We start from the raw sequence: 17,065 nt of genomic DNA, 5'->3' as shown, positions 1-17,065 counted from the left end.
GCTTTTAATGATCTCGAGAGAACAATATCATTCACGATACAGTGAATGATAGTGAACAAATGTGACTAGTTATTAATTTACTGTTTTACACCCTGTTACACAACTTCTGGTTCCTCATTCACCAGAAATTGCCCTGTGATTTCATATTCCAGGGAATTTCAGATGAACATATTGGCTGGGGTGAAGTGTTTGTCATAGATACAGCGTTTGAGCTGAGTGGCAGAGACCATGTTGTCCCACATGTGGACTTTAGAAATCATAGCAATAAAAGACTGGTTTACACTTAAACCCCCACCATAGGTGCCAATCTCTTGGCCCAGGATTGTGATAGGCATTCTGCCAATGGGTGGCCCAGATTGGATGTATCTCTTGGTGGTTGGCTTGCCATCCACCCACACCATCCACCTGAGCGAACCCATTGTCAGAGCACCAGGTGGTACACATGGAGTGCCAGGTGTTTGAAGGAAATGACAGCGAGAGGAAGTGCGTCCTCTTGTCCTGGGTAAACATCCTAATGACATGCTGTGAATGGATCTTAAAGACTGCAAAGTCATTTCTGTGCTCTGCAGTGGATAAAGAGAAGGGCCCATAGTTTCTCATGAGATCTGTGAAGAATCTGAACAGATGTGGCAGCTGTGAAAAACCGGGGCAAACAGCTCTTCAAACATTACCAGGAAGCAGACGTTTTCTGATTACACTACCTGAGATAGATGATGACACTGTTGAAACTGGATCTGCATGTCTGTCCTTGGGGAAGACAAACACTTTGCCTGACAGATCTGTACAAGTGGAAAATTAAACCAACAGTCTTTCAGAGGAGGACAATGAGTAAGAATACTGACTACAATAACAAAATTGTTATGTTATTGAAATAAACTGAAGAATTCCAGTTACAGTAAATCATTCAAAACCTGCTGTTTGTACTCTGTAAACAAAGCTTGTTGCTTGTTAATAGAATAGAGGATGACATACCTTTGGGTTGGACTCTTTCCCAATTCTAAAATAAATAGGGGGCATACTAAATTCTAACTTGCAGGATTCATTTTTGCCCTAACGTCACAAGGAAGGCACTTTTTTTCTGTCACAGGGAATCTGTATCCTGAGGTGTATGAGGCAGGGCCCCTACAGAAGTACCTGATAAATCTCACTGAACAACATAAACTTCTTAAAATGTCAGCTATTGCCATGATACATGCACAACCCAGAGCCCTTAAAGATGCTCCCTTTTACAGTATTGCCTCTGGCCATTTGAAAGTCTTTGCACACCACTGATGTTCTAGCTGTGAACTTCACAGAGCAAGAAAAGTAGAAGTTAATATTATTGTAGTTGTTTACTTGAGCATAGATTTAACTGTACTTTTGAAACCCAATGTATACCACCATTATTAACAGATGTTAATCATCGTAACATTGTATGAAATTCACAGTGCTTTTCCACATTTTTTTCTCCTTTAATGGAAAACTTCATTACCCACAAACCACCACGATGACGTAGTAACCACAGACGTCAAGATGGTGCTTGAAAGTACTATGGTCTGGTAAGGAATTAGAAATACGCTTAGATTTAAAACTAAGAAGGCTAACTTTACTCAAAGTAAGCTGTTACTTGATAAACTAAGTTTGCATCTTTTGGTGTCGTTTGTCTGGAACATTCGTGGTGGTTTACTTGTTATATTTTGGATGTAAATGCTCGGACTATTCCCTGAGTCACCTAGCTAACGTTAGCCAGAAGCAGCCTCCAATACACAACTAACCACTAGCTTTTTAGTCAAGTAACGGTCATATAACAAGTTATGTCTCTACTAAAGCTACTCAGTGTAGCGTTGCTTCCTAACGTTTGTCGATTTCAACTGTGGGATCCAAACGGAACCTAAAGCTGAATAAAAATGCCGTTTTTTTAAAGCACGTTAGCATTAGCTAGCTAACAAAATCGATTGTCATTGTCAAAACATACAACTGCTTTCCTGTTTCTACTATTGTTGCCTTTAATAGAGCCGCCTAACAAAACAAGCTAATATGTTATCTCGTTGTATCGTTATACTTATCACTGACATGAGCCCTCTTTAAATTGTGGATGCATTCAGAGGCAGTACACAATATGGAGAACATGTTTTGTTAAAAAATATTACGGTTTTTATAAGGTAACACTGTCCTGCAGGGGTATCACATGAGTTTCTATTTTGTTTTTGTGTTCACTGGGGCTGCATCAATTATTTTCAGAATTATTTAAGCCATAGATTATTGCTTTCATTGACTGTGTTTTTCAGTTGAATGACAGGAAATAATTAGAAATGCATACATTTTTCTAAAGCCGAAAGTGATGCCTTACTATTGATTGATTTGTCCAGCCACCAGTCCCAGACTCTAAAATCTAAAATTCACAACAATATTAAACAACCAAAAACTGAAAATCTTTGCTTTTGAGAAACTGAAATCAGGAAATGTTTGGCATTACTGCTTGATAAATTAAGTAGGTGATTAATCATTTAACAAAACTGTTGCCAATTAAATCTCTGTTAACCCCCATTTACATGTTAGACACTATTCTCTTCAGAGGTGTACATGTATATTTAATGTCATGTTGATATTGGTATATCCCAGCATCCAAAGTTTATACAATCTCTGTAATTTACATTTTTTGATAGAACTAGTAATTTAGTGCCTTGAGCAAGGCACCTAAAACCTATCTGCTTCCTGCATGCCACACTGTGGGTGTGTGTGCCTACTGGTCCAAATGTGTGTGTTCACTACTTTTGGATGTGTTACATGTAGAGGTCCTGTGTGCGTGTAAATATATGCTTGGATAATAAAGAATTCTTGTTCTTAACACTGCTGCTGATTTTTCTTAGTGTGGACAACAGTGAGTACATGCGAAATGGAGACTTTCTGCCCACCAGGCTGCAGGCTCAGCAGGATGCAGTTAATATTGTTTGTCACTCTAAGACCCGCAGCAACCCTGAAAACAACGTGGGCCTCATCACCATGGCAAAGTAAGAGGCAAGGTGTTTGAAATCACTTAGTGACATTTAAAATATGATAATCTAACAACAAAAGTGTTATGTCTCTGCAGCAACTGTGAGGTGCTGACCACACTGACTCCAGACACGGGTAGAATACTGTCCAAGCTGCATGCTGTGCAGCCTCGTGGAAACATCAGCTTCTGCACTGGCATCAGGGTGGCACATGTGAGTTTGTGATTTTCACTAGTGGTAAAGTGCAGTGTGTGTTAAGTACAGTAAACCGTTCCAGTGAGCTGGAGTTTGCTCACCTAAATGTAATGCATTCTTCATTAATTTTCTTTTCTTTTTTGTTGCTGATCTTATTATTCTATTATGTTTGACATGTGAATGCATATTGTTAATTCATATGGACTTTTTTTAAAAGCTGTGTTTCTCTCTGTAGTTGGCGCTGAAGCACAGACAGGGCAAAAACCACAAGATGCGCATTATTGCATTTGTTGGTAGCCCAGTGGAGGACAACGAAAAAGAAGTGAGTTAAGTTCTAACATCAGTCAGTGTGTTTTGCATGTTGTTAGTTATCCTGTATTACTGGGGATGAGCCTTTCTACAACATCAGACTATAATGATCCTTTTTGATGTGATGGTAGACAATAATTATGATAGTTACATAATGCACTTTGAACAATGCTTTATGTATACACAAAAGCAGTAAGTCTACTCCCAGGGTTACATAAAGAAATGACAAACTCAGCAGTAAAGGTCAATATCTTTTAAGAAGTTAAACACAATTTACTACTAGTATAATGTTTTTTCTGCAAATTATACCATTGCATTATCAGTGCAGACAGCAGAGGCCTCCCTCACAAAAAAGGATTAAATTAACATAATCAAGGTAACTTTAGTTAATAACATGCTCCCTTAGTAATGCTTATTCATGAAATGAGCACCTGTTCTTCTGCATCTGTCAGATTCCTAATATAAAATGTTTTGTCATGAGTTGGTGCCAGCTTAAGTATTTCTCTTTTCCTGTAGCTGGTCAAAATGGCAAAGCGACTCAAGAAAGAAAAAGTCAATGTGGATGTCATTAACTTTGGAGAGGAGGTATTTTTTCATCAAAGTCCCACACACACGCAGCTTCTTGAATAACTACTGTGCTCTTGTGTATATTTTATCACCTCTCTACATTGTTTTCTGGTCCACGTGCCGACCCTCAGTCTGTTTCTCCTCTGCAGGAGATGAACACAGAGAAGCTGACGGCCTTCATCAACACACTGAATGGCAAAGAGGGTGCAGGCTCCCACCTGGTCACAGTGCCTCCAGGCCCCAGTCTGGCTGATGCCCTGCTGTCCTCACCCATCCTGGCTGGAGAGGGAGGTGCAGTGTTGGGCCTGGGTGCCAGTGACTTTGAGTTTGGAGTGGATCCCAGTGCAGACCCAGAGCTGGCCTTGGTAAGAGAGCAGGGGATATTACATTATGGTTCTTTATAGTAAGTACAGTTCACTAAAATCACAATTATTCTTGTCTTTTGACTCTAAAAATCTCCAGATTTTTCAACAACTACTCTTGAAACCACAGTTTCTTTCTGAATTTTACATCGTATTTATTGTAATATTTTTGTTACAGCATACTCTGTGGTGTCATGCTATGTGCTGTATTGCCAATATTTAGAGTAATGTCTGCCTGTCAGTTGGATTTGATTTGTTTTCTGGGCCATTTTACTGCACAGTTGAAATAAGATCAAATGTTTTTAAGGACAACTTGGAAAGAGCCCATGTTTAGACAATTTAATTCATTTTTGATTGTTTCCTTCCTCTCTCCCTCCTCTCTACAGGCTCTGCGGGTGTCTATGGAGGAGCAGAGACAACGACAGGAGGATGAAGCTCGCAGAGCTGCTGTTGCATCAGCGGCTGAAGCTGGCATTTCCTCCCCTGCCGCAGATGGTGGGAAAATGTCCACCAACTCGATTTGCCCATTTCCCTTCAGTATTGCAGACAGATGGGTTGTAGCTTTCAGCAGGAGTGTGTTCACACGGCATATTTTTCTTTCTGTTTCAGAGTCTGAGGATGCCCTGTTGAAGATGTCTGTTCCACATACGGACTCTGCCACACCTGCTTTACCAGACTTCAGTCGCATGACAGAGGATGAACAGATCGCCTATGCTCTGCAGATGTCCATGCAGGGACCAGGAGCAGGTTAAACATGGATTTTGAGTTTTCTGAATTTCTCTGACCAAGAGAATTAATAGCCTATAATACAAACTGGGATATAAATAGGAACTGCAATTTGTTTAAAGTAAAAGAAAAACGATGATTGAACAATTTATTCGAGTTATGTAATATTTCATTCTGTATTATTATTAAGGCGCTTCCTTATTTACTTTGCTGTTAGAGGAAGCAGACAAACCATTTTTTTTTGGCTTCAACTTAGAAGTGTTTTGTATGTGTTTTACTTGTATCATTGGTATCATGAAATGAAACAACCCTCCACTTAATTATATTGTTGTGTTGTTAAAATGTAAATGGATAAAACTGCCATTTGAGCCTGTCAGTCTACACTCAGTGACCCACAATGGTAAAGTGATATTTTTAGATTTTTGGGGAAATTTATTAAAATCAAAAACTGAAGTCTGAAAGGGTCTAAATACTCTCTTAACCCACTGTATGTACCTTTTATTAGGTGTGATTGATTATAGCAGTATGAATATGGTTTGGTTGAGAATGAAGGTGAAGGATATGGAGCCTGGAAAACTTTTCCACATATCCTATGTTTTAGTCTTTGGTCTATGTTCACTTGGTGTCCTATATCTAACCAATGCAACATGAGAGTGCACTTGTGGTATAAATCTTGTCACTACCTTCTTCTGCAATATTGTAAGTTTTTGGCAATAGCTATTCAGACATTAGATGCAGTCAAAAGGCTGTGTTTTAATCAAGCAGTGGATTTAACTGTTGATTGTGTGTGTTGTTTGCAGCACCACTCTATCTAGGAACATATAGGCCAGGTTCAAAAATTAGCATAATTGTCAGCCAACTCCATTTTTCCTGCTCAAACAACAAATCTGTTCCGTTTTTCCTGCAGATTTTGGTGCTGAGGACATGGACACTGGAGCTGACATGGACTCCAGTGAGGCAAAGGTAAGCACAAGTCTTTACAAGCTCTCATTTGTCATTTTGATAGGACTGAAAGGTGCTTGTTAAAGATGAGTTACAAAATATTATCTTTGTCTAGGATGAAGAGGACTACGATGTTATGCAGGATCCAGAGTTCCTTCAGAGTGTCCTGGAAAACCTTCCTGGAGTTGACCCCAACAATGAGGCCATCCGTAATGCCATGGGCTCTCTGTCTTCCCAGACAGGCTCTAAACCTGATGCCAAGAAGGATGAGGAGAAAAAGAAATAAACATTCAAAGAGGAACTGAATATATGATAAATAAAAAAAGACCTGAGAATTGCACTGCATGTGTTATTCACAGTAACTGTATTACTCTCTTTGATACAGGAAATGTTTTGTTCACCTATGTTTATGTAGCTGTGTAAACTGTAAACAACTTTTGGCTTTTTTTTTCAACTTTAGGTTAAAGGACTATTCTGATTTCAGTTATTTTGTGTTCAACACATATGCTTTCCTTGGACCTTTTTGTAATATAACTACTCAGCAACTTGGGCAGGTTTCAACCCTTAATAAATTTACAGAATACAAGGTGGTACTTCATCTGAGTCTTGAAATTTATTTACAGTCGTGATAACTGCAACTGTTTGATCTCTACCTTCCTACTTTTCCTATGATATTAATGAATGTTGCGTTGAAACTTAAGTACTTTTACTAGTACTACACAGCTAGTGTCATATTCATGACCCAGTTAAAAAGCTAAAATGGCAAGATATTTTGTTTGTATTTATTTATGATCTCTTCCAATGTTTTTTTTATTAAATACCACTAATATAAGAGACAATTAATATAAAAAAAATTAGGTAGATACATATGGACATAACTTTAAACTTTTTCTTATTATGCAAATAGGAGACAATATTAGTGTTTACAGTCATGTAACCTATAAAAGGCAATAGCAAACATGTTTTATGAGAACAGCAAGTTTAGCAGCAAGAATTTTTTTTAAATTACATAAATCTTTCCAGATTGAGTAGATGCCAAATGCCACATACAAAACACACGTCACATTACCAAGTCTCTGTAAATAGAAGATCATCGTAGAAGAAAAGATAGGAAGAAATTATTTTTTTTAATATATAAAAAAAATAAATTGTATTTCAGGGATATAGTTTCAAGTGTAACATCTAATTTAATTAATTCAGTTTTAACAATACTGTAAACTGGAAATGTGAATATATGGGAGGCTCTTGGGAAGTCACTGTCGCATTATTAGGTGACGGAAAAGTTCTGCGTCCGGGAGGCAGGTCAGGAACCAACTGTAAACTAGCAGGTAACTAAAATTAAATACAAGCGTGGGCTAATGTTGAACTTGTGCAAACATAACGCGTATTAAACATAATGTATTAGGGCCACATTAGCTGAGTGTTAGGCTGAGCTAATTATAGTTTTTAACCTGTTGAGGAAAGTTGGCCGGTTGACGTTAGCGAGGCCAGCTAGCAGGTGAATGCTAAATGTAGCTAGCTGTTAGCAGAAGCTCCCACTTGTTGCAGCATGATAGATGAGTTTGGCATGATAAACTGTTTTTTTACACATGCTTGTTTTTCGCCAGTAAAGTTTAGAGCAGAGTAGCATCAAACCACGTACTTTCTTTGCTTTGGCCAAACATGTCGGAGCCTCCTGTGAGAACAGCTGTTCTCGTTTCTCGTTCTAGTTTTAACTTTCGTAGCTCAGCTCTGTCAACGTGTCCTGATTAAATGAATGTTATACCACTTATTCTGATTACATATACTTTTTTACCTCCATAGGTTTTGAGCCTTGTGCTAGCAATGGGGGACATGAAGACCCCAGACTTTGATGATTTGCTGGCGGCTTTTGATATTCCTGACATTGATGCTAAAGAGGCCATTCAGTCAAGTCCAGAGGAGGAACGGGATGAAGTCAGGACTGTTGCAGAAGGGGGAGAGAGTGGGTCTCCTTCATGCTTTCCCTGCTCTCCTACCTCACACAGTGACCGACCTGTGGTCAGTGTAATTGTGAAAAACACAGTGCGGTCTGAATCTTTTGAAGAGGAGGAGAAGTCCATCAGCGATAAAACAGACAATCTGTCAAGTTGTGACCTAGCCCCTCAGGTTCAGGTCAAGTTGGGTGACCTCACCTCACAGCTCGATCCCAAACTGCCTGCTGATGTTGCTGTGGAACCCCAGATTGCTAATGGCTTTGAAGGATCTGTCCCCAGGGAGCAGGGAGCATGCAACACAGAGCCATGGTCCCTGCATTCACCACTGAGTTCCACGCTGAACGATGAAGAGGGTGAAAGTGCTGAGGCTGGATCAATCCAGCATACAACTGATGTCATGAACAGTTTGAAGCCCCTCCTTTTCCCCCATTCTCTGACCAGTGCTGGTCCCAACTCCTCAACTTCTCCCTCTCCCTCTCCACACTCTGTCAGCCCTCACCTTTCTCCACACTCCCCTAAGAAAGAAGAAGCTTTTCTTCTTGGTAACACATCCTCCTCCTCTTTACCACAAAATGGGAGTATTGAAGCTGGAATTAAGCATGTTATGCACTCAGAAGATGAAGACTCAGAACCAGACTTAGGAAGCCCACTGGTCATCCAAGAAAGCCCAGAATCTCTAATGTCCTCTCCTCCCAAATTTAAACTACGGTCTGTGCTGCTTGGGTCTCCTGAAACCACTTCTTTTGATAAGTCTCATCTTCCTCATCTATCCTTTTCTCTGGCATCTGCAAAACCAAAACCCCTTCTTGAGGACGAGGGGCATCCTACCACCCCCAGTTCTCCCTCTGGAGCTCCTCAGTCACAGAGCCCCAAGGGCTGCCTCCCCTCTGTCAGCACAGGCTCTGCATCAGTCCAAGAGGAGAAATACCCAGAGCATGTGATTGATGAGAGGGACTCACCTGAGAGTCCACCACCCAGTGAGACAGGTCTTTTGGTCTGTAACAGAAGCAGCAGCCCGGGTCTTGCAGTGAACCACAAGGAATTTTGTAACCAAGAGGAGCTCATGGAAAGTGAGCCCAGTAAAAAGGACAGGCAAGGTGACACCGAGGAGCTGAGTGAAAAGATGACAGGAGAAGGGGAAAACTTAAACGAGGAGAACAGTGGTTCTGGCACATCATCTGTGGTGCTGGCACACGAGTCTGCCAGTGCTGCAGAGACAGATTCATCTCCATTGCGTCCCCTCAAAGTTAAAATCAAAATGTCTACAGGGAGTATTACAAGAACTGTGACTGGGGTGGCACCTAAAAGAAGTGCAAGAGCAACTTCCAGAGCTGTTATTAGTTCAAAACCTTCACTAGTGCGTCACAACACAAAATCCAAGAAGGAGTTATCACAACAATCCCAGTTGCCTGCAGTAGTGATGCTCCAGGATGCTTGTGCTGCAACACTGGAAGGTGCCAGTACAGTTAAACAGAAAACTGCAGTGAACACCAAACCTAAAGTTTCCCCCACAGCTGTCAGCATCACAAAAACTGCAGCCCTGCCATCTGTCTCTTCCCCCAAAGTCAGCCCAGGAGGGATCAACCTGCGTAGCCTGGGCCAGAAGACTCTCAACAGTGGGACACTTCCCACACTTTCACCTCAAAGTGGCAGCAGACCAGCATCCATAGTCAACAGCACTGGGGCAATTATATCCAAGAGTCAGACCAATCTGGTAGAAGCTTTCAACAAAATCCTCAACAACAAGAACCTTCTGCCCAGTTATAAACCAGACCTGAGTGCACCTCTTCCCGCAGAGTGGGGCATTCCTCTGCCTGCACAGGTAAACTTTCCTTGTGTATAGCACTATATTGATAATCCATAATCATTTCAGTTCTTTTCCAAAAAGGCCAAGCATTAACCGATTCCAGCTGCTCATATGTGAGGATTTGCTGCTTGTGTTTGTCATATATGATACCTAACTGAATATTTTTGGTGTTTGAACTATGAACTGTGTGACAGACAAAACAAGCAATTTAAATACATCACCTTAGGCTCTGGGAAATTTTAGTCGTTTTCATTATTTTTTGACATTTCAAAGACAACAAAACAAATTGATTGTATATTAATTGTGAAGTAAATAACTGTTAGTTGCAGCACTAAATGTGTAAACTGCAACTAGGGACCTCTGCCACAAACCCACTACAGATTATCAGGTTGATCTAGCTGTTTGTTTGCTAGCCTGATAATCACAAGCACTTCAGCTTTATCAAAGATAGAAAATCAGCTTGGTTTTTATTTATGTAAGTAGAAATATGCAGGAAGAGGACGTGTGCTGTACAACTCATCTGATATCACACCCTAAGCACAGAAAGTCTGGGGTCAAAGTTTTCACATGACATGTAATGTTCCTGCTCTGCTGAGTTCCTTCAACAAGAGCATATAACCAGTCATGCATAATTAGTCCTGTTAATCATAATTTCATGACAAGCTCACAACATTGTTTTACATTTCTCTAGTTCATATTAATTCATCAGTGTCTAATAGCATGAATGTTTGATCCTCTGCAGGGTTACCGCTGTTTGGAGTGCGGTGATGCCTTTGCGCTGGAGCAGAGTTTGGCACGACACTATGATCGGCGCTCGCTGAGGATTGAAGTGACATGTAATCACTGTGCCAAACGCTTGGCCTTCTTCAACAAGTGTAGCCTGCTTTTACATGCCAGGGAGCACAAGGAGAGAGGCCTGATCATGCAGTGTTCACACCTGGTCATGAAACCTGTACCCATGGAGCAGATGATTGGCCAGCAGGAACCCAAGGCAATTGGTTAGTGGGAATTATTTTTGTCTCTGATTCATGTGTGTGATTATATTGCTTTTTGTATGGTCCTCATGTGTGCTCTTACTGTCTCTCCTGTCATCCTCTTCAGCACCGTCATTATCCTCTTCAGGGTCAGTCACGCCAAACCCAACAACCCAGTCACATCACGCAGTACCTAAGAAGAAAGTAGAAGTGCAGTACTTCAGTAACAAATGTCCTGAGTGTCTGGCTGAGTTTAGCAGCAAAGAAGAGGTGGCTGAGCACTTTCAAGAAATCAAACCAGCACACACAACTGTAAGTCTTGCGTGTGTGTTTGAGGAGAAAAAAAAGAGCAAGGATTTGAATTTGTTTTCTCATGATATTCAAAATGTGCTCTAACGTAATTCCTACCTTTTATCACTGTTGTCCTGCAGCCCTGCACAGACTGTTCTCCTCCCATGCTCCTGCCCAACAGCTGCAGTGCAGCAGCTCATCAACGCATTCACCAAAGCCTTCCACCACATGTGTGCCCTGAGTGTGGGGGCACGGCCAAGCAGCCACAATTTCAAACACACCTGGACGAGACCTGTTTGCACTTTGCCCGGCGTATTGGATACAGGTGCGACATCTGTCCACACTGTTGTTAAATTAAACTGAAGTATATAGTGCTATTTCTTATGCCCATCACGTTTCTCTTTATCTGTATTTTCACATTTCTCCCTCTCTCTCTGCAGATGTTCCAGTTGCATGGTGGTATTTGGAGGGCTGAACTCTGTGAAGTCTCACATCCAGCAGGCTCATTGTGATATGTTCCACAAATGTCCCAGTTGTCCCATGGCTTTCAAATCTGCCCCCAGCATACAGAGCCACATCACTGCCCAGCATCCAACAGTCACGGAAGGACAAACGATGTATTGATTACACACAAACACACACACAGATTTGAAGCTGTGTCTTTTTACACGAAAATATAACTCTCTCTTATAATTAAGTCACCAAGTTTTTATTCCTTTACAGGTTGATCTATAAATGTGTCATGTGTGACACTGTTTTTACCCACAAGCCCCTGTTGTACGTCCACTTTGACACTCATTTAACCAATCAAAAGGTGCAAGTGTTTAAATGCCCCGAGTGCACCAAGCTGTTTTCTCAAAGGAATTCCCTACTGGACCATTTCAAGGTATAGCTATTTTTATGTACTTGGTCTATATACCTAACTAAATGTTCAGGCAAAGTCAGCCTTACAATTTACTTACTATTTTCTTTTGCCCTGTTCCATCTGTTCCTCAGACCCACAAGACTCCTGCGTTAAAACAAGAGTTGCCTTCACCTCCAGCTGCTTCCTCTCGCTCACGGCCCTCAGTGAAGTTGGAGAACCCAGATGGGGAGGAGTGGATGGATAAAGACAAAGAAGAGAAAGTAAAGACAGAGCGGATAAAGACCCCCTCAGGCTGGAAGTGTGCACCTTGCCATGCACGCTACACAGACCGGGAAGACTACATTACCCATATGGCTGACCAGCATAGCAAGGTAATTTGAATGAATTCATTTTGTTTTCAGATGCATCTGTAAATTATTAGATATATTTATAGACATGTATATGCTTGTGTTGTGTAGATTCTTAAGAAGTTTCCTTGTAACAAGTGTGAGAGCTCCTTCACCACAACTTCCAGCCTGCGACGTCACATCAGAGACAAACACAAAGTCATGAATCGAAGCTTCCGCTGCCAGTGAGTATCCCACACACTGCATGAAACTCCTAGCAAGAGGGTTGTTGTTGTGAACATTCAAACTCTTCAGGAATTGCTCTCTATCTCTCTAAATCTACAGCTAACTCTATGAAGCTTACTGAAGTAAAACTCCTGCAACTAGTGATGTTAATATTCCCTTTATTTCTCCAGTAGAATATCAGAACCCAGTATATCTGTAAATTAGAGTGGTGTGTGCATTCTGTTGAAAGCAGAATGTGATCAAACGTAACAACAGTTCTTTCATTGAGAGTTTCAAGATAGTTTTAAATTTCAAAACAGATTACTTCTTTACCTCCCACATAATTCTACCAGGGGTGCGACACACTTAAATAAGAAATTTAATTGTATGTTTGTGTGTGTGTATTTGTGTAGGTTCTGTGCTGAGGGTAAGAAAACATTCAGTAGCAGAGCGATGTTGGAGAAGCATGTTCAGCTGAGACACAGCATGGAAACTGTGAGCCAGGACACACTGATGGTAACCCTGTCTTGTATTTATTTATTCATTTTGTCAAGAAAACTCAGACTTCAAGAGCTATTTGCTAAGATGTGATTACAGCAGTTGTTTTGATTTCCTCTGGTCACAGGGAGGCGGAGACGAGGCCGATTGTTCCTCAGAACAGGAAAGTGGTTTGGGGGCTCGTCGGAGACGGAGAGGAGCTGTAAAGATGGAGCATGATGATGAGTCCAACGATGGGATGAGTCCTGTGAAGAAGTTGAGGTCGTCCCCCTCTGCATCTGCTCCATACTCGCTCCCTGACTCTGGGTTTCGCTGTGCTCCCTGCGGCTTCACCACAGAGGACCAGACATCATTCCTGGAGCACATCAGCCAGCACAGACGAGGAGGGACAGAGGGTGGTGGTCTGCAGTGTTTACAGTGCGGCGCCTGCTTCACATCAATCTCCTCCCTATCACGCCATCGCTTCATCACACACAAAGTGAGAGATGCATTCACTGACAACCAGCAAGCCATCAGCATGCACGCAGCACCATCCCCTGGTAATGAAAGGAACCATGCTGATAAGATGAGTTCTCTGGATTGTTCTGCACCAGCATCACCCTCCTCTCAACCCTCCATAGCTCACGGGAAGGAAGAGGATGGCACACTGGCCTGTAAGGTATGCGGTAAACATTTTGAAAAGGCAACGGATCTGAACACACACTTCAGAACTCACGGTATGGCTTTTATCAGCGCAAGGAACGCAGGAAAAACTACCTAAGATGGCAGATGCAAGGACAAGATCAGGGTCGGTAGGTGATATAATTTGCAAGTGCCTTTTTTAAGTGTTGGTTAGTACATCTATGCACTAATGTAACCAAAGATTGCTAGAACAGAGTTTTTATGTGAATAGATTGTAAAACAATCAGTTGTGATTCTCACTGGTGGAGACCAGCCTTAACCTTCTGACGTTCAGGATCTAATGCCACATTTCTGTCTTCAGTAATGATACTAACGAGATTAGAGCTACTTCCTGGTCAGTGGGCAGTTAGTCTGACTTGTTCACTGCTGTGACCACATTCACATGATTATGTGCCAGTAGAGAGCTGTGAATGTTGTAACTAAATCCTACTGTGATTGTGACAGCTGTTCAAGTGAATGTTGACAGACAGCGACGGAATGTGTCTGTTTTTTATTTTTTTTAATAATTTCATCCTACTGAAGAGATTGTTGAATGCGAACCCAGGTGTTTTTCTGTAAAGTCATGTCTTTGTTTTTGTTTTTTTTTTCCATACTTTAGGCTGGACCACGACAGCAGGGTGTTTAATGCAGTGTTGCCAACTTAGTGCATTTGTTGCTTGATTTACCAGCTATTCAGACCCATTTAGTGACCTTTTTTTCATAAATGCATCTAGCCACAAATCCGGAAACAAACCATAGCTACTGTCTATAGTAGAGAACCGTCAGTAATGCCCCTCGAGCGAGAGGCAGACCTTGTGGGGCAGAGAGGTGGAGCAGCATTTTGTTACCCAGATAAAGGCTGTACATTGCATTAGAGACGAAATAAGAAATATATTTGGTGGCTTCTAACTTTCTCTCACTCTCTCTCTCTCAGTGATAATTCTACAAGTAAATATTGTCAAAATCACAGTACAGCCATTGTCTTTAACTTATGTGTTTGGTGATTTTGTCAGATCAATGTTGGGGTTAGAAAATCAGGATTCTAGCAGAAGGTGACAGCTGGTTAACATGTAGTCTTGATGGGCCCAGTTTCACTCTCTATTTCATTTTCAGCTATATTAAAATACTGTATATGTGAGAATGAGAAAGTAGAAGAGAGGCAAACAGATAAAGCGCTGAAACCAGCTGACACTGGCAGAATGTAAATTGTCTATGACGCGGTCCAGCCACACATTAGGTTTTGACAGAGTTTTGTTAGAGAATCATTGTGGTGGTTTAGAATATGTTAGCTCACTTACTGTTAAGTGTGAATACTTTTAACTCATTGACAGCCATTTTCTAGAGCACACAACAACATTACATATTGAGTCCCAATTTTAAAGGCAGCCACAGGCTTCCACATGTTTTGATGCGTTTATGAGATATGTGAGATAGGTAATCAAATTACCTCTATATACTAATACAAAGACGGTACTTTGTACTATAAAGACTGTAACTTTGGAAGATAACAACTTAGATAGTCCTACTCAGGCTTCTGAAACTTTTTATTAGCTTCAGCTGAACTTTGGGGAATATTTTTGCACAGAACCAGTAGACTGTAGATTTTGTCCCCATTAACTCTCAGTGAAACCATCTTGAAAAGGGATCTCTTCACTGTCTGTGTGGGCAGAAGGAGTAATTGCAGTGACCAATAACTCTTACAATGCACATTAGATGTACAGTATGTCTGTATTGTTTTTAAGACACATGAAAAAATGTGCAACTATTGCTATTAAATGATTACTGTTATTGATAACCTTTCTTAATGAGGTAAAAGTCCCTGTACGTTGTATATTCATATTGTTCCTCAATCAATGTGGACCAATAACTTTCTGGAAGACAGGAAGTGAATCTAAAAACTTTCACTATGATTTGGAAAATCCTCAGCAACAATCTCACATGTACACACTTTGTAGTTATTGGCCTGCAACTTTCAAAACCATCGGCATTAACATTTAAACCTTTGAAAATGGAATTTACTGTATTTACATGAGATGAACTGATTTATTTCTTCTCTGTGAACAAGAGTTGGAATTCTGTATTATGGCTTCTTGGTATGCAGCATTTATGAGATTACTGTAAACAAAAGATCAGTGTATATGTGATTATGTCTGTTCCTCATGCTTTCCTAAGAGCAGGAGGAGATGTTGAACTTTGCATTTGATGAGAATTTCTTCAGTCTTTGGCACTGCTAAAAAATAAATAAAATAAAAAAAAAAAAAAAAAAAGGACTTAAGCTGTGGTAAAGGAGCTGAATATAATTAGATTTTCCAGCTTTGCTTAGCAGGGATCAGGTTGTGTTATTGATGAACAGGTGTCAACTGAACTGTTTCATGATACAAATGGTCTGAGAGGAGAAAGTGGTGAATTCAGTAGAGATACTGCGTTATGTTGTAGGGCCTTAAAAGAATTTTGAGTGAGATTGTGTTTTCATCTAATTTCTTTTAAACTGTCTTGCTAGCTGCTGGTTCCCTGAAATGTCTCATACCACAGAATCCATTGACTGAGTTTATATCCATGCATCAATGTCACTGAGTTTAAAAACAAACAAAAAATTATTCCTTTAATGTGCTGTAGTCACCCATTATGGAATGCATTCTAGATCAATATTTCATAAATAAATACATAAATGAATAAATGCAGCTATCAAATAAATCCTGAAATAAATAAATTAGGTAATACATGTAGAAATATATAAATAAATGTTAATATAAATATATGAGGGAGTAAACGAACAAATAGCTATACAAATAAATAAATACATAAGTAACGTTTTATTTTAAATATGACCTTTTTATTTATTTCAGGGTACTTTTATTTTATAATGTCCGGTTTATTTATTTCTGGATAATTTTGTTATTTAGTTAGTTAAGAGAATAAAAACATGCCCTAATCACTGAATCATTGTAGTAGATTACTTCAACTAGTTCCATGTTGACAGTAACACAGAAATTTTCGGGGGGGGGTTGTTTCAGTATGTGATTCAGTGCTGTTCTGGTGCTGCTGCTTTGGTCTGAATCTGTGAGATAACCACGTGTATTTACATTTACATTTATCATACATATCTACATTTATTACCTAATTTATTTATTTCAGGATTTATTTTAAAGATGTATTTATTTGTTTATTTAATATTGATTTAGATGGCATTCCATAACCAGTGACCTGTGTGTTTTTGTGTTTATTTTCTCAGGAGATTATCCAATGCTTTAACACACATTGTCCTATTTAACTTTTTCTGTTTTTGCATTGACAAATTTTTAACCAAATGTTTCTTTAAAAAAAAAAAAAAAAAAGGAATTAAAAACTGGCATGTTGTCCTCCTTTTAAGCTGTTTTGTCTCCAACTACCA

The 17,065-nt window shown here is 40.1% G+C and overlaps 2 protein-coding genes and 1 pseudogene across 3 annotated transcripts; 2 read left to right on the top strand and 1 right to left on the bottom strand.

Moving 5' to 3' along the window:
- Nucleotides 1–59: 59 nt before the first annotated feature.
- On the bottom strand, nt 60–1,017 carry LOC139612924 (serum amyloid P-component-like; annotated as a pseudogene).
- A 427-nt stretch (nt 1,018–1,444) lies between these two features.
- LOC139613656 (26S proteasome non-ATPase regulatory subunit 4-like) lies at nt 1,445–6,666 on the top strand. Its single transcript, XM_071470464.1, has 10 exons — nt 1,445–1,538; nt 2,850–2,990; nt 3,071–3,185; nt 3,403–3,489; nt 3,993–4,061; nt 4,193–4,408; nt 4,792–4,900; nt 5,015–5,152; nt 6,039–6,094; nt 6,189–6,666. Exons 1-10 carry the CDS (start codon nt 1,513–1,515, stop codon nt 6,357–6,359), a joined length of 1,128 nt encoding a protein of 375 aa, XP_071326565.1. The 5' UTR covers nt 1,445–1,512; the 3' UTR covers nt 6,360–6,666.
- A 640-nt stretch (nt 6,667–7,306) lies between these two features.
- znf687a (zinc finger protein 687a) lies at nt 7,307–17,043 on the top strand. Of its 2 annotated transcripts, XM_071470458.1 has the most exons (12): nt 7,307–7,401; nt 7,877–9,850; nt 10,578–10,833; nt 10,937–11,121; nt 11,241–11,425; nt 11,541–11,717; nt 11,824–11,986; nt 12,097–12,336; nt 12,424–12,536; nt 12,930–13,032; nt 13,142–13,805; nt 14,294–17,043. In XM_071470458.1, exons 2-11 carry the CDS (start codon nt 7,898–7,900, stop codon nt 13,772–13,774), a joined length of 4,008 nt encoding a protein of 1,335 aa, XP_071326559.1. In that variant the 5' UTR covers nt 7,307–7,401; nt 7,877–7,897; the 3' UTR covers nt 13,775–13,805; nt 14,294–17,043. The 2 variants fall into 2 exon arrangements, with proteins under 2 accessions (XP_071326559.1, XP_071326558.1); XM_071470457.1 differs by having other exon boundaries at nt 13,142–17,043.
- Nucleotides 17,044–17,065: the final 22 nt, after the last annotated feature.

Source organism: Trachinotus anak, unplaced genomic scaffold, assembly GCF_046630095.1.
Source record: "Trachinotus anak isolate AG129_WGS33_773 ecotype Australia unplaced genomic scaffold, CSIRO_AGI_Tana_v1 ptg000032l, whole genome shotgun sequence".
Taxonomy (NCBI): Eukaryota; Metazoa; Chordata; class Actinopteri; order Carangiformes; family Carangidae; genus Trachinotus; species Trachinotus anak.
Note: the sequence above shows the minus strand (reverse complement) of the source record. Positions and strands in the feature narration are given on the sequence as shown.

What these genes read in the sequence shown, in the direction of transcription:
- LOC139613656 (XM_071470464.1), top strand. Translation starts at nt 1,513, where the DNA reads ATGGTGCTTGAAAGTACTATGGTCTG. An exon ending in TTCCTCCCCTGCCGCAGATG is followed by an intron (nt 4,901 to 5,014) that starts GTGGGAAAATGT and finishes TTTCTGTTTCAG; the next exon opens with AGTCTGAGGATGCCCTGTTG. An exon ending in CATGCAGGGACCAGGAGCAG is followed by an intron (nt 5,153 to 6,038) that starts GTTAAACATGGA and finishes TTTTTCCTGCAG; the next exon opens with ATTTTGGTGCTGAGGACATG.
- znf687a (XM_071470458.1), top strand. Translation starts at nt 7,898, where the DNA reads ATGGGGGACATGAAGACCCCAGACTTTGATGATTTGCTGGCGGCTTTT. An exon ending in GCATTCCTCTGCCTGCACAG is followed by an intron (nt 9,851 to 10,577) that starts GTAAACTTTCCT and finishes GATCCTCTGCAG; the next exon opens with GGTTACCGCTGTTTGGAGTG. An exon ending in AATCGAAGCTTCCGCTGCCA is followed by an intron (nt 12,537 to 12,929) that starts GTGAGTATCCCA and finishes GTATTTGTGTAG; the next exon opens with GTTCTGTGCTGAGGGTAAGA.